This window comes from Carassius auratus, chromosome 21 (assembly GCF_003368295.1).
Source record: "Carassius auratus strain Wakin chromosome 21, ASM336829v1, whole genome shotgun sequence".
NCBI lineage: Eukaryota > Metazoa > Chordata > Actinopteri > Cypriniformes > Cyprinidae > Carassius > Carassius auratus.
In genome coordinates, this window is record NC_039263.1 from 10,678,989 (window position 1) to 10,704,164 (window position 25,176).

At 40.2% G+C, this 25,176-nt stretch overlaps 1 protein-coding gene across 1 annotated transcript; it reads left to right on the forward strand.

Annotated features, from left to right (window-relative positions):
* The first annotated feature begins 14,734 nt into the window (after window positions 1-14,734).
* Window positions 14,735-24,186, forward strand: LOC113038442 (ribonucleoside-diphosphate reductase large subunit-like). Its single transcript, XM_026195850.1, has 19 exons — window positions 14,735-14,908; window positions 15,581-15,669; window positions 17,688-17,865; window positions 17,953-18,053; window positions 18,141-18,200; window positions 18,286-18,325; window positions 18,522-18,684; window positions 18,790-18,931; window positions 19,024-19,107; window positions 19,192-19,353; window positions 21,423-21,502; window positions 21,597-21,798; window positions 21,892-22,041; window positions 22,116-22,337; window positions 22,895-22,971; window positions 23,208-23,343; window positions 23,433-23,528; window positions 23,615-23,803; window positions 23,880-24,186. Exons 1-19 carry the CDS (start codon window positions 14,890-14,892, stop codon window positions 24,069-24,071), a joined length of 2,382 nt encoding a protein of 793 aa, XP_026051635.1. The 5' UTR covers window positions 14,735-14,889; the 3' UTR covers window positions 24,072-24,186.
* The last annotated feature ends 990 nt before the right edge of the window (window positions 24,187-25,176 follow it).

Genomic DNA, 25,176 nt, shown 5'->3' on the forward strand with positions numbered 1-25,176 from the left:
ACAAGGTCCACCCTTTTGGGTTGTCCCTGTCCCCTTGTGTCTTCACAGAAATCTTGAGTCTCGAGATGAAATGGTCCCGTGCCACACATCATGTGGCCATTACACCAATCTGTCATCGCTCTTTCTTCCCCTGGTCAGACCTTGCATTTCTATGGGCAGGTGTTCTCCTAGAACAAGTGTCCAGACAATTGATCTCACAACAGATTCCTGCCAGACAGGCTAAGGTGCCATGTCCAATGGGTGTGCAACATTGTTGACTGTGCTACTACACCTGAAACTGTTTTATCCATTGGTTCAGGGCAAGCACATGTTGGTCTAATGGAAAAAGTTGTGACAGAAGCATACATCACAGCCAGAGCTGCTTCATTCTCCAAGGAGAGCGGAGATTCTAAGTGGTCTAGCTGAATGAAACACTGTGTTGCTATGCACTGTTGTATAAATTAAATATTACATTTGTGCTCACACAGAAAAATTAGAAGTTTAGAATATTTGTTCAAGGAATATAAAAACTTAAAAACTCGTACATGTGTATTCTTTCTTTCATTCCTTGAATTATAAGGGCATTCTAACTGTATTCTAACAGGCTTCATCGCGCAAAGAAAGCTTTTGGAATCTCAAGACGTGTCGATGACTCAATATGTCTGCTCTACTATCGTCTCTTAATCCGTCACGCATAAAGCACAATAACATAATGTCAGGGATTGTCTTTAAATTACAATCAAGGAAAAATCATATATTTTCTGGTGTATGTGGGTCTAAATGCTATTTGTGTGAGTTACAAAATAAAAACATTTAATCCACAAGTGCATTACGGTCACTCACAGCTGCGTCAGCACTCTGAGACCTGGAGCAGCCCGGATATGTTCAGCTCAGAAGTTCCTTTGGGTATAGTGACGCAGTGCACTGTGGTCTTGATGGACGCATCAACTTCAGGCTGGGGAGAAGTGTGCCTGAGCGTACCTGCCTCAGGCCTGTGGTCGGAGTCACAGAGAAAGTGGCATATAAACCATTTGGAATTGGAAGCAGTGTCCTTAGCCCCACAAGCCTTTCGGATGAAATTGGAGTGGCAACATGTACTGATTCGAACAGACAACATGTATGTGGTCGCATACATGAATCGCCAGGGTGGCATGCGTTCCAGAGCTCTATTCAAACAGGTAGCGAGTCTCCTGCTCTGGGCAGACAGACACTTTCTCTCCATAAGAGCGGTGCACATCCCCGGTATCCTGAACCGTGAAGCGGACATACTTTCGAGGAACGGAATTCCTCAAGTAGAGTGGCGGCTTCCCGCAGGATCAGTTCAAGGAGATTTGTTTGCCACAAGCAAGAACACTGTCAGACGTTTGTCTCACTATCTCACTCCCCGCTGCCGGGAGATGCTCTGACATCGCGTGGCCAGAAGCCAGGCTTTACGTGTTCCCCTCGGTGAAGGTCTTGCCTATGGTGTTGTGCAAAATAGAGGCTGACATTTTTTCGGGAATCACATGGGTCACGGGATTCCCGTGGGATTCCTGCAGGATGGGAGTCATCTTTGCTATTAATCACGGGATTTGGACGGTACAGGATAAATGGTTAATGGGAGCAGACGGGAGCGGGAATCAACCAATAGCAAAGACGACAAAAAAAGAAAAAAGTAAATGCACCATTTTGTTTCCTTTTAATACGCCTACAATGTAACACAATTAAAAAATAACTACACGACCCAGCCGTCCCAGAAGCCATCAGTGCTTTTTGTCACGGCTTCCAGCCGGAATTCAAAGAGCAGTGATGGAGAGAGCTAACAGCCGCAGAGAAGTCGATGTGGCAAAAATGATTTACAGCGCAAAGTCAGAAGTAATGACATGTCTATTATGTTCAAAGAACTGGTCGGAAAGTCTGAAATATTAATTAAGTTAATGAAAGTAGAATGTGACGGTGATAGCACGATGTACACTGCTTGTAAGACATGCTTAGTCTTAGTCAAGTACGCAAGTGATTCAGGGACGAGCGGTCTGAAGAGGCACACCGGCAAGGCAAATTTGGGAAAGAATCAGCCAAGCATCGCTTCGTTCATCAAGCGAAAATTGCCGTCAGGTGTCAAGTCTCGTCTGATCGACAAAATTGCTCGCATGTGCAGCCAAGATCTCAGACCCTTTTCTGTTGTAGAGGGGAAAGGCTTTACCAATATAGCACAGGAGCTGCTCGACATTGGAGCCAAATATGGAAGTAACGTGCAGGTGGAAGACATACTGCCATGTGCACGCACAGTTTCCCGTCACGTAGAAGGGGAGTATGAGAAAATAAAACTGCTGGTCATGGAGGAGCTCCGTCAGTTATGTCACTCTGCACTATTTTTATACATAAATTGTACCTCTCACGCAGTAGTCTGTGATCTATAGATTCTAAACCCTAAACACCAGATTTTCCTTACAATTTTTAAACACCATAATATCTCCATATTCTAAACTGGTAATCTTTTTTACATGTAAGATATTTTGTGGCCCATTAAGAATATTCTTCTTCCTTTCATGCAGACTAGGGACCATGCTGTAACCACAAACCTTTTGAAAATCGTTAACATGTAATTTAAAAAAAACTATAAATGTAAACTATAAATGTATTGTTTACTCAACAATAAATGAGTAAAATGCAGCTTTATGTGCTGTTTGGGTTTATTAAACTATTGTAGACATGGTGTGAACTATGTACTGTATTTCTTTCATTTGCTGTCTTCCATTTTCTGGAGAAAATCTAGAAACAGGCGTCAGCAGCTGGTCTAAAACAGGATGGAGAGCAGATTAAATCAAATTATATGTATTAACTAAACACTAATTGAAGAAAAAAATATATGGGAGCGGTACAGGAGTGGGAGTCAGTTTAAACAGGAGCGGGATGGGAGTGGGAGTCAATTTACCAGGAGCGGGATGGGATGGGATTATTTTTTTAACTTTGGTCTGGCAGTGGGACGGGACAAGATTTCTTTCTATGGGAGTGGGACGGGACAGGAGTGAGAATCCACTCCCGTGTCATCCTCTAGTGCAAAATCAGGGAGGAGAGATCAGTCCTGGTTCGGGGACCTGAGAGAGTTAGTGGTGGCGCCCCCATGGCAAATCCCCCTCTGGAAGGACCTACTGTCTCAAGCGAACGGCACGATATGGCACCCCACTGGATTGTGGATACTAATGAGTTAGCTTACGAATGCCAGGGGAATGATTGTCTGCTCAACATAGCTCATAGCTGATGTAATGTTGAGTTACCACCTTGAAAGGGAACGACTCCGGTTACTATCCTAAACTCTAATGAGTCATTATGTTTGCCGCCATGGTTGCTGTTTGGTCAGCTGTGCCAATATTCAGTCGTCATTCTGACGTCATTTTCTCGCCCATGCATTTTATACTGCCCGCTAACCTGTCAGTATTTGCATGCTTCGCGTCAGCTGGCCAGCTATTCCCAGATGGCGTTAGCCCATAAGATTTCAGCGAAAGTGGAGAAGGGAGGAGTTCTCATATTGGTCATAGTCGATGTAATGTCTCGTTCCTGCCTCTCAAGGAACCGAGGTTATGATAGTAACCGAAGATGTTTTACTACAAATACTAAACTATGGTTAGTATAACGTTCTTTTTACCATGGTTTAATAATAATCAATAACCATGATTTTTTTTTTGTATATACAAATTTTCATAATTATTTTACGCCATGTACAGGTGCTTCTCAATAAATTAGAATGTCGAGAAAAATTTCATTTCAGTAATTCAACTCAAATTGTGAAACTCATGAATTAAATTTGATGCACACAGACTGAAGTAGTTTAAGTCTTTTGTTCTTTTAATTGTGATGATTTTGGCTCACATTTAACAACAACCCACCAATTTACGTTCTCACCAAATTAGAATATAATGACATGCCAATCAGATAATCAACTCAAAACACCTGCAAAAGTTTCCTGAAACTTCAACATGGTCTCTGACAATCATTGACAGTAGGGCTTGGCGATATATCTAACGATATGATCATGCGCATCTAGATAGTAAATTTGGTTTCGGGATTAACGCTAAATCGCCATCACCTGCTTTCAAATGGAGTGGAATTTAATAGACAGAGGCGTAGATCACTTACAGAAGTGTCAAGGAATACAGTTGTCGTATTCTTCTTGTTAAACCACTCTGTACTACATACAATCTCAGAGGTATCTTACCTGGACTAAGGAGAAGAAGAAATGGACTGTTGCCATTGGTCCAAAATCCTCTTTTCAGATGAGAGCAGTTTTGTATTTCATTTGTAAACCAAAGTCCTAGAGTCTGGAGAAGTCATTGCACCTGTTTACCAAGAAAATCTTGGAGCACTTCGTGCTTCCTTCTGCTGACCAGCTTTTTTTAGATGATAATTTCATTTTCCAGCAGGATTTGGCACCTGCCCACACTGCCAAAAGGACCAAAAATTGGTTCAAAGAAAATGGTGTTGGTGTGCTTGACTGGCCAGCACACTCACCATACCTGAACCTCATAGAGAATATATGGGCTATTGTCAAGAGGGAGATGAGGAAAGGTTTAATGAAGTATTCCAATTTGTTGAATAGGTGGGTTTTTGTTAAACGTGAGCCAGAATCACAATTAAAAGAACCAAAGACTTAAACTACTTCAGTCTGTGTGCATTGAATTTATTTAATACACGAGTCTGTTAAAAATATTTTTAATATATCAATAATAAAGTACGACAGGCTTTTACTTAAGTCTTTATCCACTTTATTAAAATGAAGTTAAACAAAACATCAAATGTTTACTTTTCACAAGCCGTATCATTCTAGTATAGGCTTTTAGTAAGTCTCTTGCTCCATTGGTTAACAAAAAATGTCAGTAAACTACACTTTTGTCGGGTCGTTTTTCCATTCACAGATACTGTACGGACAGTCCAACCAAACATGGCTCGACTTTTATACGTTTGTTGCTCTGTCGAGTGGCAAAAATGATTTTAAGCCATTCTTAGTCTTCACCATGCTTTTCCAATGAGGGGGAAAAGGACTGTTATCCCCATAGACAGTAAAAGAATCCCCCATGCCGACTCTGCCCACACAGCTATGGTGTGACACCAAGTGAATGGCATGTCCCAAAGCTAGCCTACTCTTCTACTACACACTCAAAAGTGTGTACTTTTTTTTCAGCAAAAGAGTACATACTTTAAAAGTGTAGTATAAGTAGGTACATTTGTGTGATAAACTGAGGTTTGTAACTATCACTGCAAAGAACCAAACAATGAGTTGAGTGTTTAAGATGATTTTATTCACTGTTTTGTCCCACGCATGTGTCGAATGGAAGGTGCACATTCCAGTGCGACTCATGCGTTGTCTGTCTTAACCTTTTGTGCCTGGAAATAAGAAAAGGTGAATGTAAATTATCTAAATAATGATTTGTTTGTTAATGGCGAATCTCTTGTCTTACCTTCTTCCTGGAACAGCCTAAGAGGAGGGGCTCGCGAACAGGAAGCCTGTTTATACCTTCCCAAAGAAGGAGGAGTTCAAGTATTGAGAATGTGAAATGTTATACATGAATTTAAGATTTTCGTTGGTTTTCATGATGAAAATTGAGCTTGATAAAGAAGATGCTAATATTAAAGTTTGAATGTTGATGTTAAATTGGGATTTATAAATAATCTTATGTATATTGTAATTGAGATAGCCTTGCTATTGGTATGTTTGAATTTGAGGGGAGGAGCCTCAACTATAAAGAGTCTAATTGTTTGGACCGAAGGGAGAGAGGGTGACCGTTGGGCTAGTAGCCAACGGGTTTGATGTTCTTTATGTAAATATTCTTTTGTTATTGTTTTCTTTTTCCCTTTTATTTGTTTGTACTTAATTTTTTCCTGTGTTGAAATTTTGGTGGATGGAACCCTGTTACACTGTTGGAGCATGTCCTGACAAGGAAATTAAATCATCTTTAAGAGACTTCAGAGTTTTTATTTCTTTTTTCTGCGTGCCTAGTTACAACTAAGACCATCCTTACCACAAATGGTGTCAGAAGTGGGATTTGGGTGTCTCTCCGGGAGTTGGCAGTAGAAGAGGAAAACTGGAAGTAGTAAGATGACGACTAAAGGACATGTATGTTCTCAAGGGATTACCACAGCACATCCTGTTTTGCTCTCAGAGGGGGAAGAGGAAACATTGGAAGCTCAGGTTGGTGATTTAGAGCTGGGGGCTGGTGCACAGGAGGAAGTTATTTCAAGCATGTCTCACCAAGCAGGCGATATTCAAGAAGAGACTGATCTGGTGGTAAGACCCAAGACTGGGACAGCTAGTACTCCTTGTGATGATAAAGACAATGTTGTTATGGGACATGAATTTTTGACAGAAATTAGAGATTTCATGAGACAACAACAAAGAAATGAGAAAGTTATGTTTGATGAACTGCATGATTTGAAATCTACAATTTTTCAGAAACCTAGAAATGAATGGGGCTTTGAAGAGCAAGTCAGCTAACATACTCACCATCCCATACCTACACCCAGAACTTTCCATCCACCATCATCACAAGGTATGATGCAATCAACTCAAGTTCACCCTGTGGTTGATAGCATACAAGCTATAAGTCGATCACAAGCAGTACCTTATAGACGTTATCATGAACCAAGAATTCCTGAATTCATTGAGGGGGAAGATGTGGAGAGTTTTTTCATTCGTTTTGAACGTATTGCAAGAACGTGGGGATGGTTAATGGATGAATGGGCGGCTCGATTTGTCACTCTGTTAACAGACAAGGCCTTGGAAGTGTATGCTGGCATGGATGAACAATGATCCGGTTTCTACGAGGACATCAAGGTGGCAGTACTAGCTAAGTACAATGTAACGGAGGAGACTTATCGACAGCGCTTCAGGAGTCTCACAGTGCCATCTGGTGAGAGTGTAAGAGAGACCTATAATCGAATTAAAGGGTTGTATAAGAGGTGGATGCGACCTGAAGTCAAGGTTAAGGACCAGATAGGTGAGACCATCATTCTTGAACAGTACTTGAGGATTCTTCGTCCAGATGTGAGGACTTGGGTTCAGGAAAATCAACCCCATACGGGAGAGGAAGCTGCGAGATTGGCAGAGAGGTATATGGCCGCACATCGGGAATCGCAACTGACCTACAGAGGTACTGTGGGTAAGGGTAAAGCTGAGGAGCCCAGGGATCAGACTGTGGGAGTAGTGGGGAAAACTTCTACTTTTGCTAAGGGGCCTCTGATCTGTTATTACTGCCAGCAGCCTGGGCTTAAGGCATCTCTTTGCCCATTAAGAAAACCCAAGGTAACGAACGTGTTATGTTCCCCGAGAGGAGTGGATTAATGAACTGGGGAAAACCATGAACAAACATTGACATATCCTATCAGTAATTGTCAATGGCCATCCTGCTGAAGCACTTGTAGATACTGGGAGTACACAAACCTTAGTAAAGTCACATTTACTGAACTGTGAAATGTTAAAACTATGGGGATACAGTGCGTTTAGGATGTGTACATGGGGAAGAAAAGACCTATCCAACGGCTGATGTATTTATGGTTATTGATGAACAGGCATTTTTGCTGAGAGTGGGGGTAATTGACAATCAAGTATATGATGTGGTGTTAGGTGATGATTTTCCTTCTTTAACTGAACTGGTCAATGCAAATCTCAAAACTTGTGCAGTAGTAACCCGATCACAATCTAAAGGGCTACAACCCCTTCCCAATGCTCATGCAGATTTGTTTGGGTCTGGGGGGAAGATCAGGAAGAGTAAAAGACAACGAAAGCAAGAAAAACATAAGGGGAAAGTTAAGGCCCAGGATATTGTACCAGGTCTCCCTGGACCTGAGGCAGATGTTATTGATCCTCAATGGAGGGTGCCTGACAATTTTGGGGAATTGCAGAGGTCAGATGTTACCTTACAACCTCTTTATCAAAAATTGTGTGAGGTAGATGGTAAGCCGGTAGGTGTACCACAGTTTGGTGGGGATCGGTATATCTTAAAAGACAACCTTTTGTATATGGCAAACACCGAGAGTCCCAGATTGGTTGTGCCTTCTGAACTGCGTAAGATGATCTTACATTTGGGTCATACTATACCCTGGTCTGGACATTTAGGTCAGCAGAAAACGTATGGGCGAATTAGTCAAAGATTCTATTGGCCCAAAATGTATCAGGAAGTGCAAGATTACTGTAAAACCTGTTCTGAGTGCCAGCTTGTAGCTCCTGTCCGTAAGGCAGATCAAAGTTATTTGCAGCCTTTACCAATCATTGGTAACCCTTTTGACCGAATAGGTATGGACATAATTGGGCCTTTAGTGAAGTCGAGTTCAGGTAACCAATTTGCCTTGGTAATTTGCGACTATGCAACTCGATATCCGGAAGTGTACCCTTTGCGATCAATCCAGGTTAAACATATTGTGAAATGTTTAATTGACCTGATTTCTAGGGTTGGAGTACCTTCTGAGATTATTACTGAACTAGGGACTAATTTTATGGCCAATGTGATAAAGTTACTGTATAACCAATTGGGCATTAAAGGTATTCGAACTACATCGTTTCACCCTCAAACTGATGGGTTAGTTGAGACTTTTAATGGCGCACTGAAGAGCATGCTGAAAAAATTTGTGGCTGAGACAGGTAGAGATTGGGATAAATGGATTCCTTTTCTTTTGTTTGCATACAGAGAGGTGCCCCAATGTTCAACTGGTTTCTCTCCTTTTAAGCTTTTGTATGGCAGGCAAGTTTGAGGCCCCCTGGACATGCTCAAAGAGGAGTGGACGGCAGAGAAACCAGCCCAGCGCAGTGTCGTCTCTTATGTACTGCAGATGAGGGACAAGTTGGAGACATTCCGGACTTTGGCCAAAGAAAATCTACAAGATGCCCAGAAGAGACAGAAGGTATGGTAGGACAATGGCAAGGTCCGTATGTCATAACCCGAAAACTTGGCCCTGTAACATATGAAATTCTGTGTCCTGAAAGAAAGCGTCCTAAACAGATCCTTCATGTCAACCTGTTGCGGGTGTTTAAGGAGAGGGGGCTGGAACCTAAAAACCAAGTAGTACTGATGGGTCGGGCAGTCGTGGAGGAAGAAGATGAATTAGAGATGGAGCCAACTCGACTTTCAGCAGAAGATCCTGGCCTTAATTCACATTTAAGTGAAAAACAACAACAACAACTGGCAGAGGTACGTCAATCTTTTCCATCTCTCTTCCAGGAAAGACCGGGGCGTACCAAAGTAGTCACCCATAATATTATCTTGAAAGAGGAAGTTCCAATTCTACAGAAGCCTTATCGAGTTCCCGAGAGGATGGTAGAGAAACTGAAGGAGGAGATTTAAACTATTTTGGGGATGGGAATCATCGAACCTTCCCAAAGTGAGTGGTCAAGTCCCATACTTCTGGTTCCTAAGAAAGATGGTGGACTAAGGTTCTGTACCGATTTTAGAAAACTGAACAGCGTATCCTGCTTTGATTCCTACCCAATGCCTCGAATAGATGAACTGATTGAAAGACTGGGTAAAGCACATTACATGACTACACTAGACCTATGTAAAGGATACTGGCAAGTTCCCCTTGACCCATCTTGTAAGCCATACACTGCATTTCGTGCCCCCACAGGACTATATCAGTATAATGTAATGCCTTTTGGGTTACACGGAGCACCAGCAACGTTCCAGAGACTTATGGACAATGTACTTGCTGGATGTGATCAACATGCAGCAGCATATTTAGATGTAGTAATATATAGTGGCACATGGCAGGAACATCTAGATCATCTTCGTGAGATCCTAGGTAGACTTCAGCAAGCTGGACTCACAATTAACACCACCAAATGCTCGTGGGCACAAACAGAGGTAAAGTATTTGGGATACCTCATTGGCCATGGTCAGATTAAGCCACAGGTGGAGAAGCTTAAGTGCATTCAAAACATTCAAAGGCCACAGACAAAGAAACAAGTGAGATCATTCCTTGGTTTAATTGGGTGGTACCGCCGTTTTATTCCACATTTCGCATCTTTGGCTACCCTATTGATGGATTTTACCAAAAAGAGTCCTTCTAAGTTTCACTGGACAATGGAGTGCGAAAAAGCTTTCACAGCACTTAAAGATAGGTTATGTCAAGAGGCAGTGTTGCAGGGCCCTGATTTCTTGAAGAGGTTTCTTGTGCAGGTGGATGCCTCTGATGTCGGACTGGGAGCAGTTTTGGCCCAAGGAGAGTCTGGGAGTGAGAGGCCAGTACTGTTCCTGAGTAGAAAACTTTTCAACAGAGAGAGGAGATATTCTACGATTGAAAAGGAAGGCCTTGCGATCAAGTGGGCTATTGACTCTCTCAGATACTATCTACTTGGGCGGGAATTCACCCTGCAAACTGACCACCGAGCCTAGAAATGGATGCAAACCATGCAGAATAATAATTCGAGGATACTGCACTGGTGTCTGGCTCTGCAACCATATAAATTTACAATTGAGCATTGTCCAGGTAAGAAAAATCTCATTGCTGATTACTTATCCCGTTCACCAGACTAATTTCATTCAAAGGAGGGGGAAAGGGAGAAATGTGATAAAATGAGGTTTGTAACTTTCACTGCAAAGAACCAAACAATGAGTTGAGTGTTTAAGATGATTTTATTCACTGTTTTGTCCCACGCATGTGTTGAATGGAAGGTGCACATTCCACTGCGACTCATGCGTTGTCTGTCTTAGCCTTTTGTGCCTGGAAATAAGAAAAGGTGAATGTAAATTATATAAATAATGATTTGTTTGTTAATGGCGAATCTCTTGTCTTACCTTCTTGCTGGAAACAGCCTAAGAGGAGGGGCTCGCGAACAGGAAGCCTGATTTATACCTTCCCAAAGAAGGAGGAGTTCAAGTATTGAGAATGTGAAATGTTATACATTGAATTCATGTCTTTTAAGATTCTCTTTGGTTTTCATGATGAAAATTGAGCTTGATAAAGAAGATGCTAATATTAAGGTTTGAATGTTGATGTTAAATCGGGATTCATAAATAATCTTATGTATATTGTAATTGAGATAGCCTTGCTATTGGTATGTTTGAATTTGAGGGGAGGAGCCTCAACTATAAAGAGTCTAATTGTTTGGACCGAAGGGAGAGAGGGTGACTGTTGGGCTAGTAGCCAACGGGTTTGATGTTCTTTATGTAAATATTCTTTTGTTATTGTTTTTTTTATTTGTTTGTACTTTATTTTTTCCTGTGTTGAAATTTTGGTGGATGGAACCCTGTTACACTGTTGGAGCATGTCCTGACAAGGAAATTATTTCATCTTTAAGAGACTTCAGAGTTTTTATTTCTTTTTTCTGCGTGCCTAGCTACAACTAAGACCATCCTTACCACAATTTGAGATGCAGGGTAATATGGATTTAGTGTGCACTGCGCTTTGGCATTTTTAAGATTTGAGACATTGGCGCACACGCCCCCTTAAAGGGATAGTTCACCCAAAAATCTAAATTATGTAATTAATAACTCACCCTCATGTCGTTCCAAACCCGTTAGACCTCCGTTTATCTTCAGAACACAGTTTAAGATATTTTAGATTTAGTCCGCTCCTAGTCCCTCCATTGAAACTGTGTGAAACCAATATCCCGGAGTAATTCATTCATTCAAACAGTACACTGACTGAACTGCTGTGAAGAGAGAATTGAAGATGAACACTGAGCCAAGCCAGACAACGAACGAAAGACTGACTCGAGTCAAGAACCATTTCTGTCAGACGAGTCCGATTCGAGAACTGATGAGCTGATGATACTATGTATTTGTTGTGTGATTCAGCGTGAAGCAGAATGACACACAGAGCATCTGAACCGAACTGGTTCTTTTGATGATTGATTCTGAACTGATTCTGTCCTAATGTTACGAGCGCGAGTAAACCGAAGGCTTGAATCAAGGGCAGTCATCGCCAATGACGCCATTACTGTTTGAGAATTACTCCGGGATATTGGTTTGTTTGAACTCAGAGGGAGTGACAGCCACATTAAAAAAAGTTAACAGCTTAAGTCATTTGTGGATTAATGCGTATTGGAGACACAAACTGTTTAAAACGAATCGGTTTGATTTGCTGAACTGGTTCAAAAAGATCCGGTTACATCGAATGATTCTTCGCGAACCGGATATGACAATCTGCTTTTTTTTTTTTTTTTTACTCTCTCAGACACGGCAGAGAAGACAATGCTGAATAAAGTCATAGTTTTTGCTATTTTTGGACCAAAATGTATTTTCGATGCTTCAAAAAATTCTAACTGACCCTCTGATGTCACATGGACTATTTTCATGATGTTTTTCTTACCTTTCTGGACAGGGATAGTATACCATACACACAGTTTCAATGGAGGGACAGAGCTCTCAGACTAAATCTAAAATATCTTAAAGGGGGGGTGAAATGCTCGTTTTCACTCAATATCATGTTAATCTTGAGTACCTATAGAGTAGTACTGCATCCTTCATAACTCCAAAAAGTATTTAGTTTTATTATATTCATAAGAGAAAGATAGTCTGTACTGATTTTTCCCAGAAACACACGACCGCCTGAAGGCGTGACGTGTGGGCGGAGCTAAAGAATCACGAGCGCCAGTTGCGTTGAGAGCATTTGAAAGCTGTGACAGCTGTGAAGGCTGAAACTGAACGAGAGCAGCAGCAGCAAGGACTCGCTCCAAGCAGGGCTCGAACCCGGGTCTCCGATGGGAGGCGGACGCACTAACAAGGAGGCAGAGATATTTTAAGCAGTTTTACTCACCGCCTGTGGTTCCAACACACAATCGTGACCATTTTTCGTTGGGATTGCATCATCCTTAAGAAATAATTGATACGCAAATCCGTCATCAAACTGGGCTTTGTTTGTAAAACAAGCATTTTAGAAATGCAGGGAACAAACACAAACACTTGCACAACTCCTTTGATGCTCTGTAAAAATAAACTCCATCCACTGGTCCCTTAATGCTGTTTTTTCTTTGGTAATCTGTGCAGGGTTGTCTTTCCCTGGCAACCAAAAACACACTCCTTTTGTGACATTTCGCGACGCTCTCGCTCTGATCAGTGATTGTCTGTGCACAGCCTCTCTCTGCTCTGCTATACGAGGAGCGCGCGCTCTTCCGGCAAACGTGCCTTCAGGACCCATACAAGGAAATTCCGCTCCATCTAACGTCACACAGAGCCATACTCGAAAAAAACTTTCCGAAACTTGTGACAAACCGGAAGGAGTATTTTTGGAACAGAAATACTCCTTCAAACGTACAACTTAATTTTTGAAACTTTGTCCATGTTTAGCATGGAATCCAACTCTTTAACAGTGTAAAAAACTCAGTATGCATGAAATAGCATTTCACCCCCCCCCCCCCCCCTTTAAACTGTGTTCCAAAGATAAATGGAGGTCTCACGGGTTTGGAACGACAATGAGTTATTAATGAAATAATTTTGATTTTGGGGTGGACTATCCCCTTTAAGTGGCACAAGTGTGGGTATTTGGACAAGGCAGGAAAATTGCGAAGGTTTTAGGGCGCAATTTGGAACGGGACCTTTTTCAAAGATGGAATGATCTGTTCCTGTTCCGTCTAGTATGTGAAGGACTGAAGAAGCGAGGGCCCATTGGCTATCCAGATGGCAGATGTAGATGTGGACAAGAAGAAACGGTGAATCATGTAATAATGGAGTGCTCCAACCACAGGCGTAACTATCGGTAAGCAGGGTAAGCGGTTGCTTACGGGCCCGGACCAATCAGGGGCCCGCCCACGTTACTGGAAGATTTTGATTGACAGCCGGGTCCCCCAATCGCATTTGACTACTTTTAGTTTGATCGCATTTAAATTTTTTGCGAATTGATTTGAATAAATAATGACAAAAGCATATTTGACTGAAAATTAAATAAATTTTTGAAACGAACAATGATAAATTTGGTGTAATTTGTTTCTAATTGGAACTGGGGAATCCCCAGGTGAACATGGCATTGCGTGTAAAACAGTAAAAAAAACCGTTGAACTTGAGACAGACATGGAGTCGTCAAATTATAAACACAAAAGTGGTTTGCACTGCTTTCATGATTTTTCTGACCATCCCAGTGACAGTGGCCTCTGCAGATCGTTCTTTTCCAAAACTAAAACTGATAAAAAGCTATCTCAGGAGCTCAATGGGACAGAGTCGTCTCTCTGGACTTGCCATACTGTCAACTGAGAATGCCCATGCGCGCAATCTGGACCTTAAGGATATGATCGACAACTTCGCACAGAGGAAAGCCCGGAAAATGCAGCTATAATTTAAGTGAGCATCTTTTTTATGTATTTGGACCTATGCCCTATGTGTATATAGCAGTGACAGTAACGGTAACAATGTGTTATTATGGTGCGCCGACACCAGCTGTTTTTTTTTTTTTTTTTTTTTTTTTGGTGCGCGTAGCGTCATCATGTGTTGTAGTAGGGGGGCCCGCCTTGATAATGCTGCTTAAGGGCCCGGTGTTGGCTCGTTAAGCCACTGGCTCCAACCATCATACAGCAAGACGTCACATGATTTCAGAGTTATTAGAATGTGGAGTCTCTAATATATCTGTTCAGACTATTCTTAACCCAAAGGACTATGAGTCTACAAAGATTTTTATGAATTTTTTGCACAAGACTGGACTTTACGCAAGGATTTAAAGAATAAACCGAGTCCTCAAATGACCTGAGGAGGGCAGTAATACGCCGGTGATGCGTCTATGCTGCCGCAAATTCAAAAGAAGAAGAAGAAGAAGGGCCCATGGGCTAAGTGAGATTGTCTTCCGGACCGGATCTGACGAAGAAGTCTTTCTCGCGCGTTCAAGACGGGCGCGCTCAGTATTTCATAACATCAGTCTGCAGAAGCAACTGAGGGGTCGGTTAACAGAATAGCACTTTATCCACAAATACTCCTAATTCGTTTTTTTCCTCAGTTTTCTATAGCAGAGACGTCAATCATGCACGTGATCAAGAGAGGTGAGTTCAAGTCCCATTCGTCCTAACTTGTTAATTTGTCACACAAGTAAGTGAGCTAGCGTATGCTAATATAAATAATGTAATATTTATCCTTATTTACGTTACATTAACATACAAATTGTACGTTTATGAAATTCTCATGAGCAAAATTATGTCCAATCCCCAAGTCAAACATGTTAAGTATAGACAGTAACTTAATCGTGTAACTTTAGCCGTGTTTGAACATAAAGAGAACAACGAGAATGCGTTCATATGAAGTCTTGATCAAGGTCGCAGATTTATTGATTGTGCTATTATATTATTTTTTTCCAACTAACTTGCATAACTTTACCATTGAAAACGATATTCGTTCATGTTAGCAGCGCCTGGAGACTAACGTTAGTGTTGTTCTTTGTTAACTCAAAGTTGGCGCCAACTGCTTCTTTGACTAAAGTTAGGCCGTTCAGTAATGAAACCTGAATTAATGACAGGTGCTATATAAATCGTCATGTAACCGGTTATGCTAGCTAAATTGTTTTGCTATAATTATTAGCATAATATGTAACTCGCTTTTCATGTTTTTATTGACCGTTCATATCCCGTCCCTCTGTACAGCATGATGTATTCTGCTCGACTTTTATTATTATAGCTCATGTTTTTAATAATTTGTTGTTGTTCTTGTTGTTGTCTCAGATGGTCGCCAGGAGCGTATTATGTTCGACAAAATCACATCACGCATCCAGAAACTTTGCTATGGACTCAATGCCGAGTTTGTTGATCCTGTAAGTTATAAAATCGCCTCCATCAAAACCTATTTCTAAAGTCAACTTTCCTATTTCAGTAGATCTAACTTGTGCAAGATTTTTTTTCTTTATTTACTTTTTTGTTTATTAATTGCTTTGCTTTATTTACTTATGCATTTCAATCATTTTATTTGTTTGTTTTAATTAGGGATGCAACAATACCATTTTTGGCAGGGCCAAAAGTATCTGCCGATACCGATCCAATCCGATACCAGCATTTTTTTTCTTCTTGGAACAATGTAGAATTTCTATACTTCTCTGTGTTTGACCTGATCATCACTCTTTTGTGTGTTAAACACGATCTACTACATATAAACAACTTAATTTTAATGAAAAAAGCATTTTAGAAAAATCACAGGTGCACAATAATTTTATAAAATCTAATGAAATATTGATTTATATTTATTTACAAATAAAAGTGATTAAATCTAAAATCTGGTAAAACATACAAGACTATTTATGATCTTTGATTGCAGAAAGGTAATAAAATACTAAAGGCGCCAATAGTGGGACAGAGCACTTATGTGCATCCTGTGCTCAGAATAATGAGGCTGAAACAACACGGAGTCACCGTGTACAGCAGGGATAGGCAACTCCGGTCCTGGAGGGCCACTATCCTGCAGAGTTTAGCTTCAGCCCTCATAAAAACTAATCTGCCTGTATCTATCTAGTAATCCCGAAAACATGGATTGCCTTGTTCAGGTGTGTTTAATTAGGGTTGGAGCTAAACTCTACAGGCTGTGCAGCCCTCTGAGTCCACATAGAAAAGTTAGTACAACACACAAGCAACTCTGCTCTGCTCTGCTCTCTTTTTTTTTTTTTTTAAACATACAGCCAAGTATAGTGACCCATATTCAGAATTTGTGCTTTGCATTTAACCCATCCAAAGTGCCCACACACCAGGGTTGTTAACTCTCACGCTCTCAGCATCAATCTCACACTGAAGTCCAAGCGTGAGTGTCATGCCAGATGCATGAGAGTTGGCAACCCTGACACACACCATGAACACACACCCGGAGCAGTTCACCTTCAGATCTCTCTTCACAGCAGTTCAGTCAGTGCACTGTGTACTGTTTGAGTAAATAAATTACTCTGGGATTTTGATTAATTTCCACTCCGAGAGAGTGTCAGACATGTTAAAGTGAATCACTTAAGTAATTTCTGGATTAATGATTACTGGAGATGCAAGCAATTTTAAACGTTTCGGCCGCGAACCAGACATCATTAGTACAAAGGGAAGAGATATTCTTGATATGTAGTGTATTAATCTGTGTGTTACTTTATTGAGCCTTTTCCTTAAACAGTTTTAAACCTTAGTTACCGTGTGCTCTTGAAGAGTTTTAAGGTTTTAACTGTAGTAACTGAACGCAACATGCAGTTTGTTTTGCTGAATGGAGGATGACAGACAGCTGCAGCGAAGAGAACGGTTTATGTGAACTTGAATTGAATGTCTTCAGTATTAATCTGTACCTCACGTTGAACTATGGACCATCTTAAGAACACTTGAAATGTGTATACGAAAACGTTTTGGTGCTTTATAATGTTTTTGTGCCTTTCGTGGAGCTCAACAATAACAAAGAATAGTATAAGCACAATATCAGATTTGGAAAGGTCTCGTCTGATCGATACCCGATCCACAGAAAATGCATCTCTAGTTTTAATCTAATTTATCCATTTACTTTTGTAATTTTAACCCTTTTGGTATTTTATCTTTCTCTAAATGGACCTCAAGCATTTCCAGTTAGGAAACCCTGGCCTAGTTTATCATTCTTCAAACAGTAGATCCCTGACAGGCTGTTACAGGTAGAGTATTACAACAGCCTAGATTTAAGATTTAAACAACCAATTCATAAAGACCTGTTTAGTAACTTGCACAACATCCTGTCCTCTGTAGGTCTTCCTTATGTCCCTGCATAATTAATCATTTTATTAAATAATCACCTTCCAAGAAGCAAATGTAAAGCTCTGACCCTAAATCTAGTGGTTTTGCTTCGCAGACTCAGATCACCATGAAGGTGATTCAGGGCCTTTACAGCGGCGTTACCACAGTAGAGCTGGACACCCTGGCTGCTGAGATCTCTGCCACTCTGACCACCAAACACCCTGACTATGCCATCCTGGCGGCCCGCATCGCTGTGTCCAACCTGCACAAAGAAACCAAGAAGGTCTTCAGTGGTGAGTTCAGTGGACACTTCGCTTCAATCTAAATTGGATCAAAAATGCTTTTATCTGCTGCTCATCACTTGCCTCCTCTGATCACAGAGGTTATGGAGGACCTCTACAACTATGTGAATCCCCTGAACGGCCGCCACTCACCTATGGTTTCAAAGGAAACCCTCGACATTGTTTTGGCCAACAAAGATGTAAGTATGAAGTGCTTATGAATGATTTGTCTTGTTTGTGTTTTTTTTATCCAACAGTTGTAATGTAATTTTTCCTTACTTCCCTAGAGACTCAACTCGGCCATCATTTTTGACAGAGATTTCTCTTACAACTTCTTTGGCTTCAAGGTAATCCCAAAATAGAATATGTAAAATACACTTGTATATCTAAATCTAAAAGTGATGTAAAGCTAGTTTTTAACATCCCTTTTAGACATTGGAGCGCTCGTATCTGCTAAAGATCAATGGGAAAGGTAAGGCATAAAATTCTTCGTTAGCATATTCCAGTTGAGACAACAAAATGGAAAGGATGAGGAAGTAATGGAGCAATAGAACACTATAGTAAAGACAAAAATGGTAGAGGTAGATGACAATTTTAAGTGAGGGGAAGAAGAGCAAATACTTGAAATGGGAAATGTTTTTGTGACACCTTGACTGCTTTGTTTTCAGTCGCCGAGCGGCCACAACACATGCTGATGAGAGTGTCCGTGGGAATCCATAAAGAGGACATTTCGGCAGCTATAGAAACCTACAATCTGCTCTCTGAGAAGTGGTTCACTCATGCTTCTCCTACACTGTTCAACGCCGGCACCAACCGGCCACAGCTCTCCAGGTAGAAGAACATACAATCACTATACAGCAGTCAGACACAAGGGGGCAGTATTGCAGTGGATTTCTATGCGTAATGTTTAATATAATTTTGTTTTGTCATGTCTAGTTGCTTCCTGCTTGCTATGAAAGATGACAGTATTGATGGGATCTATGACACCCTGAAGCAGTGCGCCCTCATTTCTAAGTCGGCCGGAGGTATCGGGGTGGCAGTGAGCTGCATTAGAGCTACTGGAAGCTACATTGCAGGGGTGAGTTTTCTCCATCTTCCGCTTTTGATTTACTGGTATTATTAACTTTAGCATTTGGGTTAATTTATGGTTGTTGTTTTTTGGCATCTTAGACTAATGGGAACTCAAATGGCCTGGTTCCTATGCTCCGTGTCTACAACAACACAGCACGCTATGTGGACCAAGGAGGAAATAAGGTAAGGTGTTTTGCATGTGACTTTTCAGCAGGTGGTTTAAGTTTGGCTTGTAAAACTGACATTCTCTCTCTCTTCCTCACTCAGAGACCAGGAGCTTTTGCTATGTACCTGGAGCCCTGGCATTTTGACATCTTTGACTTCCTAGAGCTTAAAAAGAATACTGGGAAAGAGGAGCAGAGAGCTAGAGATCTGTTTTACGCCCTCTGGATCCCTGATCTCTTCATGAAGCGAGTGGAGACCAATGGGGTGAGCACACTTTAAACAAAACAAATTCACAATACTGCTAAAATATCTCAAGTCTGACGGACCTAATAACGGTTTACAATCATTGGACAGACCGAAGATAATTATATTTTTTCTCCACTTACTGCATCCTCAGAGAGAATCACAATTGCAAAATACAGGTCAAACTTCTTTAATGTTCTCCATAATAATAATTAATAATATAGGTCGAGACACCAGCTGATCAGCCTTCTGGCTAGTTCAAAATGATTGCCCGACCTGACAAATAGCCTGTTTAAAACATAATTGGCAAAAAAAAAAAAAAAAGGTAAATGTGAAAATGATTCTAATTTTATTAGCCTACATTCAATAGAAACGGCGACTAATAATAGATGGGGTATTTGTGGTATCAGGGTCACGCTGGTGAGACTTACTCTGTCTCTTTGTGAGAAACTTCAGAACAAATGAGTGTAAGGGCGCACACAAAGAAATTCAGAAACACACTGATGTAAATATTCAAAATGTTTAGTTTATTCGTAACATGATATAGTTAGGTAACATACCATGACAGGTGAGCTATTTTGCTGAATATTCTCACCATTCAAGAACATTGTTGAAAAACGTACGTTAAAAGCATTACGTGAAATCTAGTGTGCGTGCATTATTTACAGTGCACTCTTTCACTGCATGATTCAGTCTATTAAAATACACCCAAAATGTTCACAAATTCAAGACGTGGGGACAGAAAATATAATCAATTTCACATGAAGAGTCTCTAAAAATTACCATGATTACAAATGTGGTATTTACTTTTTTTCTCTCCTCTTTTTTTTTTGCAAGTTCAATAAATTGGAAATTAAGAGACTTAACTTTTAGACACCAGATTGCCTGTTTTTGCACTTTTTCGACAACAAAAGTAATTCTGAATACCGTTCTAGCGCTGTTTTCCATCTCTGTGCAACATGGAGATTCGTTCCTGAATGAATCAACATTTAAATGATTCGGTTCTATAGCAATGTCTCGCTGCCACCTACTGGCGCTTTTCATTTCACATTTAAAGTACCTTTTTATTTTTTACAATTATGCCTTTTGTAAAGGTAAAAAATAAATAAATAAGACATGCAGATTTGAGTATATAGAACTGATAGATATTGGTGATGCAGTGCTTTTGTGGGGATATTTTGCATGGAATATTGTCTTCTGATATGAAGTTCCCTGTATATCTTCGCGATAAATCATTTATTACAGTGGTATTTTCTGTTGTTGTTGTTAAACACACATAATGTGTATTTCCATTACAGGTTTAGGTCTTAAATTTCATAAAGGTGGTCTTAAAGTCTTAAATTTAACTTGTTCATGTCTGTAGAAAAACCCTGTTAATTACTCGGCCTCATGTGAATCCAAACTCTTTAGACATTCGTTCATCTTCGGAACACAAATTAAGATATTTTTGATGAAATCTGAGAGCTGTCTGACCCTCCATAGAAATCATTGCATCTGCAATGTTCCAGGTCCAGAAATGTAGTAAGGACATTGTTTAAATAGTCCATGTGACATCAGGGGTTCAACCGTAATTTTACAAAGTTATGAGAATACTTTTTGTGCACAAAGATAACGTCACATGGATTATTTTACAGATAACCTTGCTAAATTTCTGGACCTGGGAACATTTCAGTTGTGTTGCTGTCTATGGAGGGTCAGCAAGCTCTCGGATTTCACCAAAAATATATTTATTTGTGTTCAGAAGATGAACAGAAGCTCTTTCACATTTGGAACAAATGTTGAAAATTTAGCTTTGCCATCACAGGAAGAAAGATTACATTTTAAATTATATTCAGATGTAAAATGGTTATTTTAAAAGGAGGTAATATTTAAGGATAATTACTGTTTTTACTTTTGATCAAATAAATGCAGATATAAGGACATTATAAAATCCCCAAATTTTAAAAGGTTGAGTTTTTCATATATATATATATGTGTGTGTGTGTGTGTGTGTGTGTGTGTGTGTGTGTGTATATATGTGTTGTACATTTTTATTTCCTTCATCAGTTCAGTTTAAGCATTAACTCATGTGTGACTCATATCCCATGTAGGATTGGTCTCTGATGTGCCCTAATGACTGTCCCGGGCTGGATGAGTGCTGGGGAGAGGAATTTGAGAATCTCTACACAAAGTAGGAAAATATTACTAATGCTGCTAATATAAATCCGTAAAACATCTATTAAAGTCACTGTGTAACAATCATATACAATGATCTTCTGTTCCAGATATGAGAAGGAGGGCAAATCGAAGCGTGTGGTGAAGGCTCAGCAGCTGTGGCATGCCATCATTGAGTCTCAGACCGAGACCGGCACACCCTACATGCTCTATAAGGATGCCTGCAACCGCAAGAGCAACCAGCAGAACCTGGGCACCATCAAAAGCAGTAACCTGTGCACCGAGATTGTAGAGTACACCAGTAAGGATGAGGTAAGGAGTGCAGAATACCTACATAAAGTATTATATAGCTTATTTGACTTAATTTGAAAGTGCTTTCATGGAGGACCGAACTTTCTCTTGTAGGTGGCTGTTTGCAACTTGGCATCCGTTGCACTTAACATGTACGTCACCCCAGAGCGAACTTTTGACTTCCAGAAGTTGGCGGCTGTTACGAAAGTCATTGTGAAGAACCTGAACAAAATCATTGATATCAACTACTATCCTGTGCAAGAGGTAAGGTGCTTTTTTGTGCTTTAGCCTGCATTATTTTAATTTGCTGCAGAGGCTGATCTTCTCTCTCACAACAGGCAGAGAATTCCAACAAGCGTCACAGGCCCATCGGTATCGGCGTTCAGGGGCTGGCTGATGCCTTCATCCTCATGCGCTTCCCGTTTGAGAGCGCAGAGGCTCAACTCCTCAACACACAGATCTTTGAGACCATCTACTACGCTGCGCTGGAGTCCAGCTGTGAGCTGGCTGCCGAATTTGGGCCGTATGAAACGTACCCTGGGTCTCCTGTGAGCAAGGGCGTAAGTTGGAGATCTATACCTTATAAAATATAAGAGTTTCTGTGGGTCTTCAAGTATTGAAGGCCTTAAAAAGGTCTTTAATCAGACCAAAAAGTTTTAAATTAGTCAATGATGGCATGCCCTGCGAAAAATTCTTCTTCAGTATTTTGTCTAAGCATGCCATTTTATATCAAGTTAACATATCCTGATTTAGGCCCTCTCCCAGGACAGCATGCCAAAATATACTTACTATTTGCAATCAGATTAGATGTAAGGGTGAACAAATGGTAACAGTCAGCAGATTTTTTTCTCGTTCTGATCATAAACTCCGAATGAATGAAATGTTGAATTTTTCTAACTTTGAAATTACTAATATAATTCAATTGTGTGCTCCCTATTTTTATTTAAAGAAAATGTTGACTTGTGTTCCCATTAATTCTTGCCTTAAAGAGACTTTAAGACCTTTCTAATAACAATACAATTACATTTAAAACATGAACAATCCCTGTGTAAGGAAACTTTATATCAGTTGTGATTTCCAGAGGTCTACAGTAATTGTTTCTGGTATGATTTTACAGATCCTGCAGTATGATATGTGGGATAAGACCCCTACAGACCTTTGGGACTGGGCGGCACTCAAGGAGAAGATTGCCAAGTTAGTAGCCACTTGCATGATTCATAATTTCAGCAAATCCGTGGAATTCAAAAAGACATGGAAAAATGTTTAAATGCATAATTTAATAATTGTAATTAAAAATAACACTAAGTATAAAAGAATAATATAAACATTTTTATCATTTTTGTAGTGTACACACAGTACATTTTTATAAATCCTGTAATTTTAAAACCATTCCATAGGTTTATGTGATATGTATTATCATTGCTCCCCAGGCATGGAGTGCGTAACAGTCTGCTGCTGGCTCCGATGCCCACTGCGTCCACTGCTCAGATCCTGGGAAACAATGAGTCAATCGAGCCATACACTAGCAACATCTACACACGCAGAGTCCTGTCTGGAGAGTTTCAGGTGAGCCTGACGTTACGGTGAACGTTTGCAAGAACAGATAATCTGATGTCTTTGTGTAAAATTAACTGCTGGGTTACATTTACCTCTAGATTGTGAACCCACATCTTCTCAAAGACCTCACGGAACGAGGACTTTGGAATGAAGAAATGAAAAACCAGCTAATTTCTCAGAACGGATCCATCCAAGTTAGTTGCCACTTCCAAGTTGGATTTATTTTTTTTTTTTTTCTGTTTTTGCATTTGTCCCTTTCTAAATGTCCTTCTTTTTACAGGGCATTCCCACAATACCAGATGACCTGAAGGAGCTGTACAAGACCGTGTGGGAGATCTCTCAAAAGACTATCTTAAAGATGGCTGCAGACAGAGGAGCCTTCATTGACCAGAGCCAGTCTCTCAACATCCACATCGCTGAACCCAACTATGGCAAACTGACCAGCATGCACTTCTATGGCTGGAAGCAGGTAAGCTAGATCATTTCTGAGCCTGGATTTGGAAATTGAGTTGATAGATAAACTGTACATCTGCTGCTCCCCACAGGGTCTTAAAACAGGAATGTACTACCTGAGAACTAAACCAGCTGCCAACCCCATCCAGTTCACTCTCAACAAAGAAAAACTGAAGGAGACGCAGAAAAGTGCAAGCAATGAAGAGGAAATCAAAGAACTCAACATGGCTGCTATGGTGTGTTCACTGGAGAACCGTGACGACTGTCTGATGTGTGGTTCATGAACTCAACTCCTGTTGACAAGGACCATTATAGGATGGTTGCCAATTTGCATTATAGTTTTGTACTATAGGACACGTGCGATTTGTTTAGATTGAAATAAATGAAACTCAAAAATAAGTTAGTCTGTACTTTATTTACATTCAGACACCTACAGTATATGATAATGTAGTGCTACTGCTAACTAAATTGTTGTCTGATGTAGTCCCACCAGCATTACCCTGTGTGCAGTTATGGGTGTTTTATTACTATGGTTATGGAAACAGGTGTGACGTTCCAGTAGAGGTGAATGGGGAGGGTATGAGGCTGCAGGTGATTGGTTAATGAATAGTCACCAAGGCCTCATGGGAAAAGTGACTGTCACAAACAGCAAGTGTTGACAAGCTGCCATACATATGGTCTCTGCGGCGATAAATTTGCTCTCATACATCCATCTCTCCATCTATGTGTTCTGGGTTTTTATTAGAAGTAAAAATTATTTAATTACTGCTTTAAAATGAAATAATTTCTATTATGACTTTTTACATTGAATATGAGTACAGTATTGCAAATTGTACTTCTACAATTATTTAATCTATATTATTTACAAATTAATTTACCGTTTCAGAGGACCAAATAACCAGAATGCTTCTCTCTAAGTTATGTGTATGTACAGTGGAGACAGTATTTGGTCAGGTAAGGGACATTTAAAATAGACTGCTGTTCAAAGGTTTGAGATTGGAAAGAAATACAGCAAAACAGTAATATTGTGAAATACTATTTTCTAATCTATGTAAAAGTCTAATGTTTTTGATCAAATTAATGCAACACTTTGTATTACTAAAAGGGTTCATCTCTTGCTGAATCAAAACTTCTGAACAGTTTTTTGTCTGCGATATGTAAGATAACCAATGGTCATTTATTAGGAGGAATATAGAACAAGTGGATATTTCAGATGAATAGAGCAATGGTTATATTGTTAAACAATATTCAAAGATCAGCATGTTTGTAGTTAATGTAATAAACTACCTCTGAACATCGTTACTTGTGAGAAAAGCTAAAAGCGCTAGAATCATTTGTTTTCAGGCAACTTGGTTTGTTCATTTATTTTCAATTCAGAAACTTCAGTGT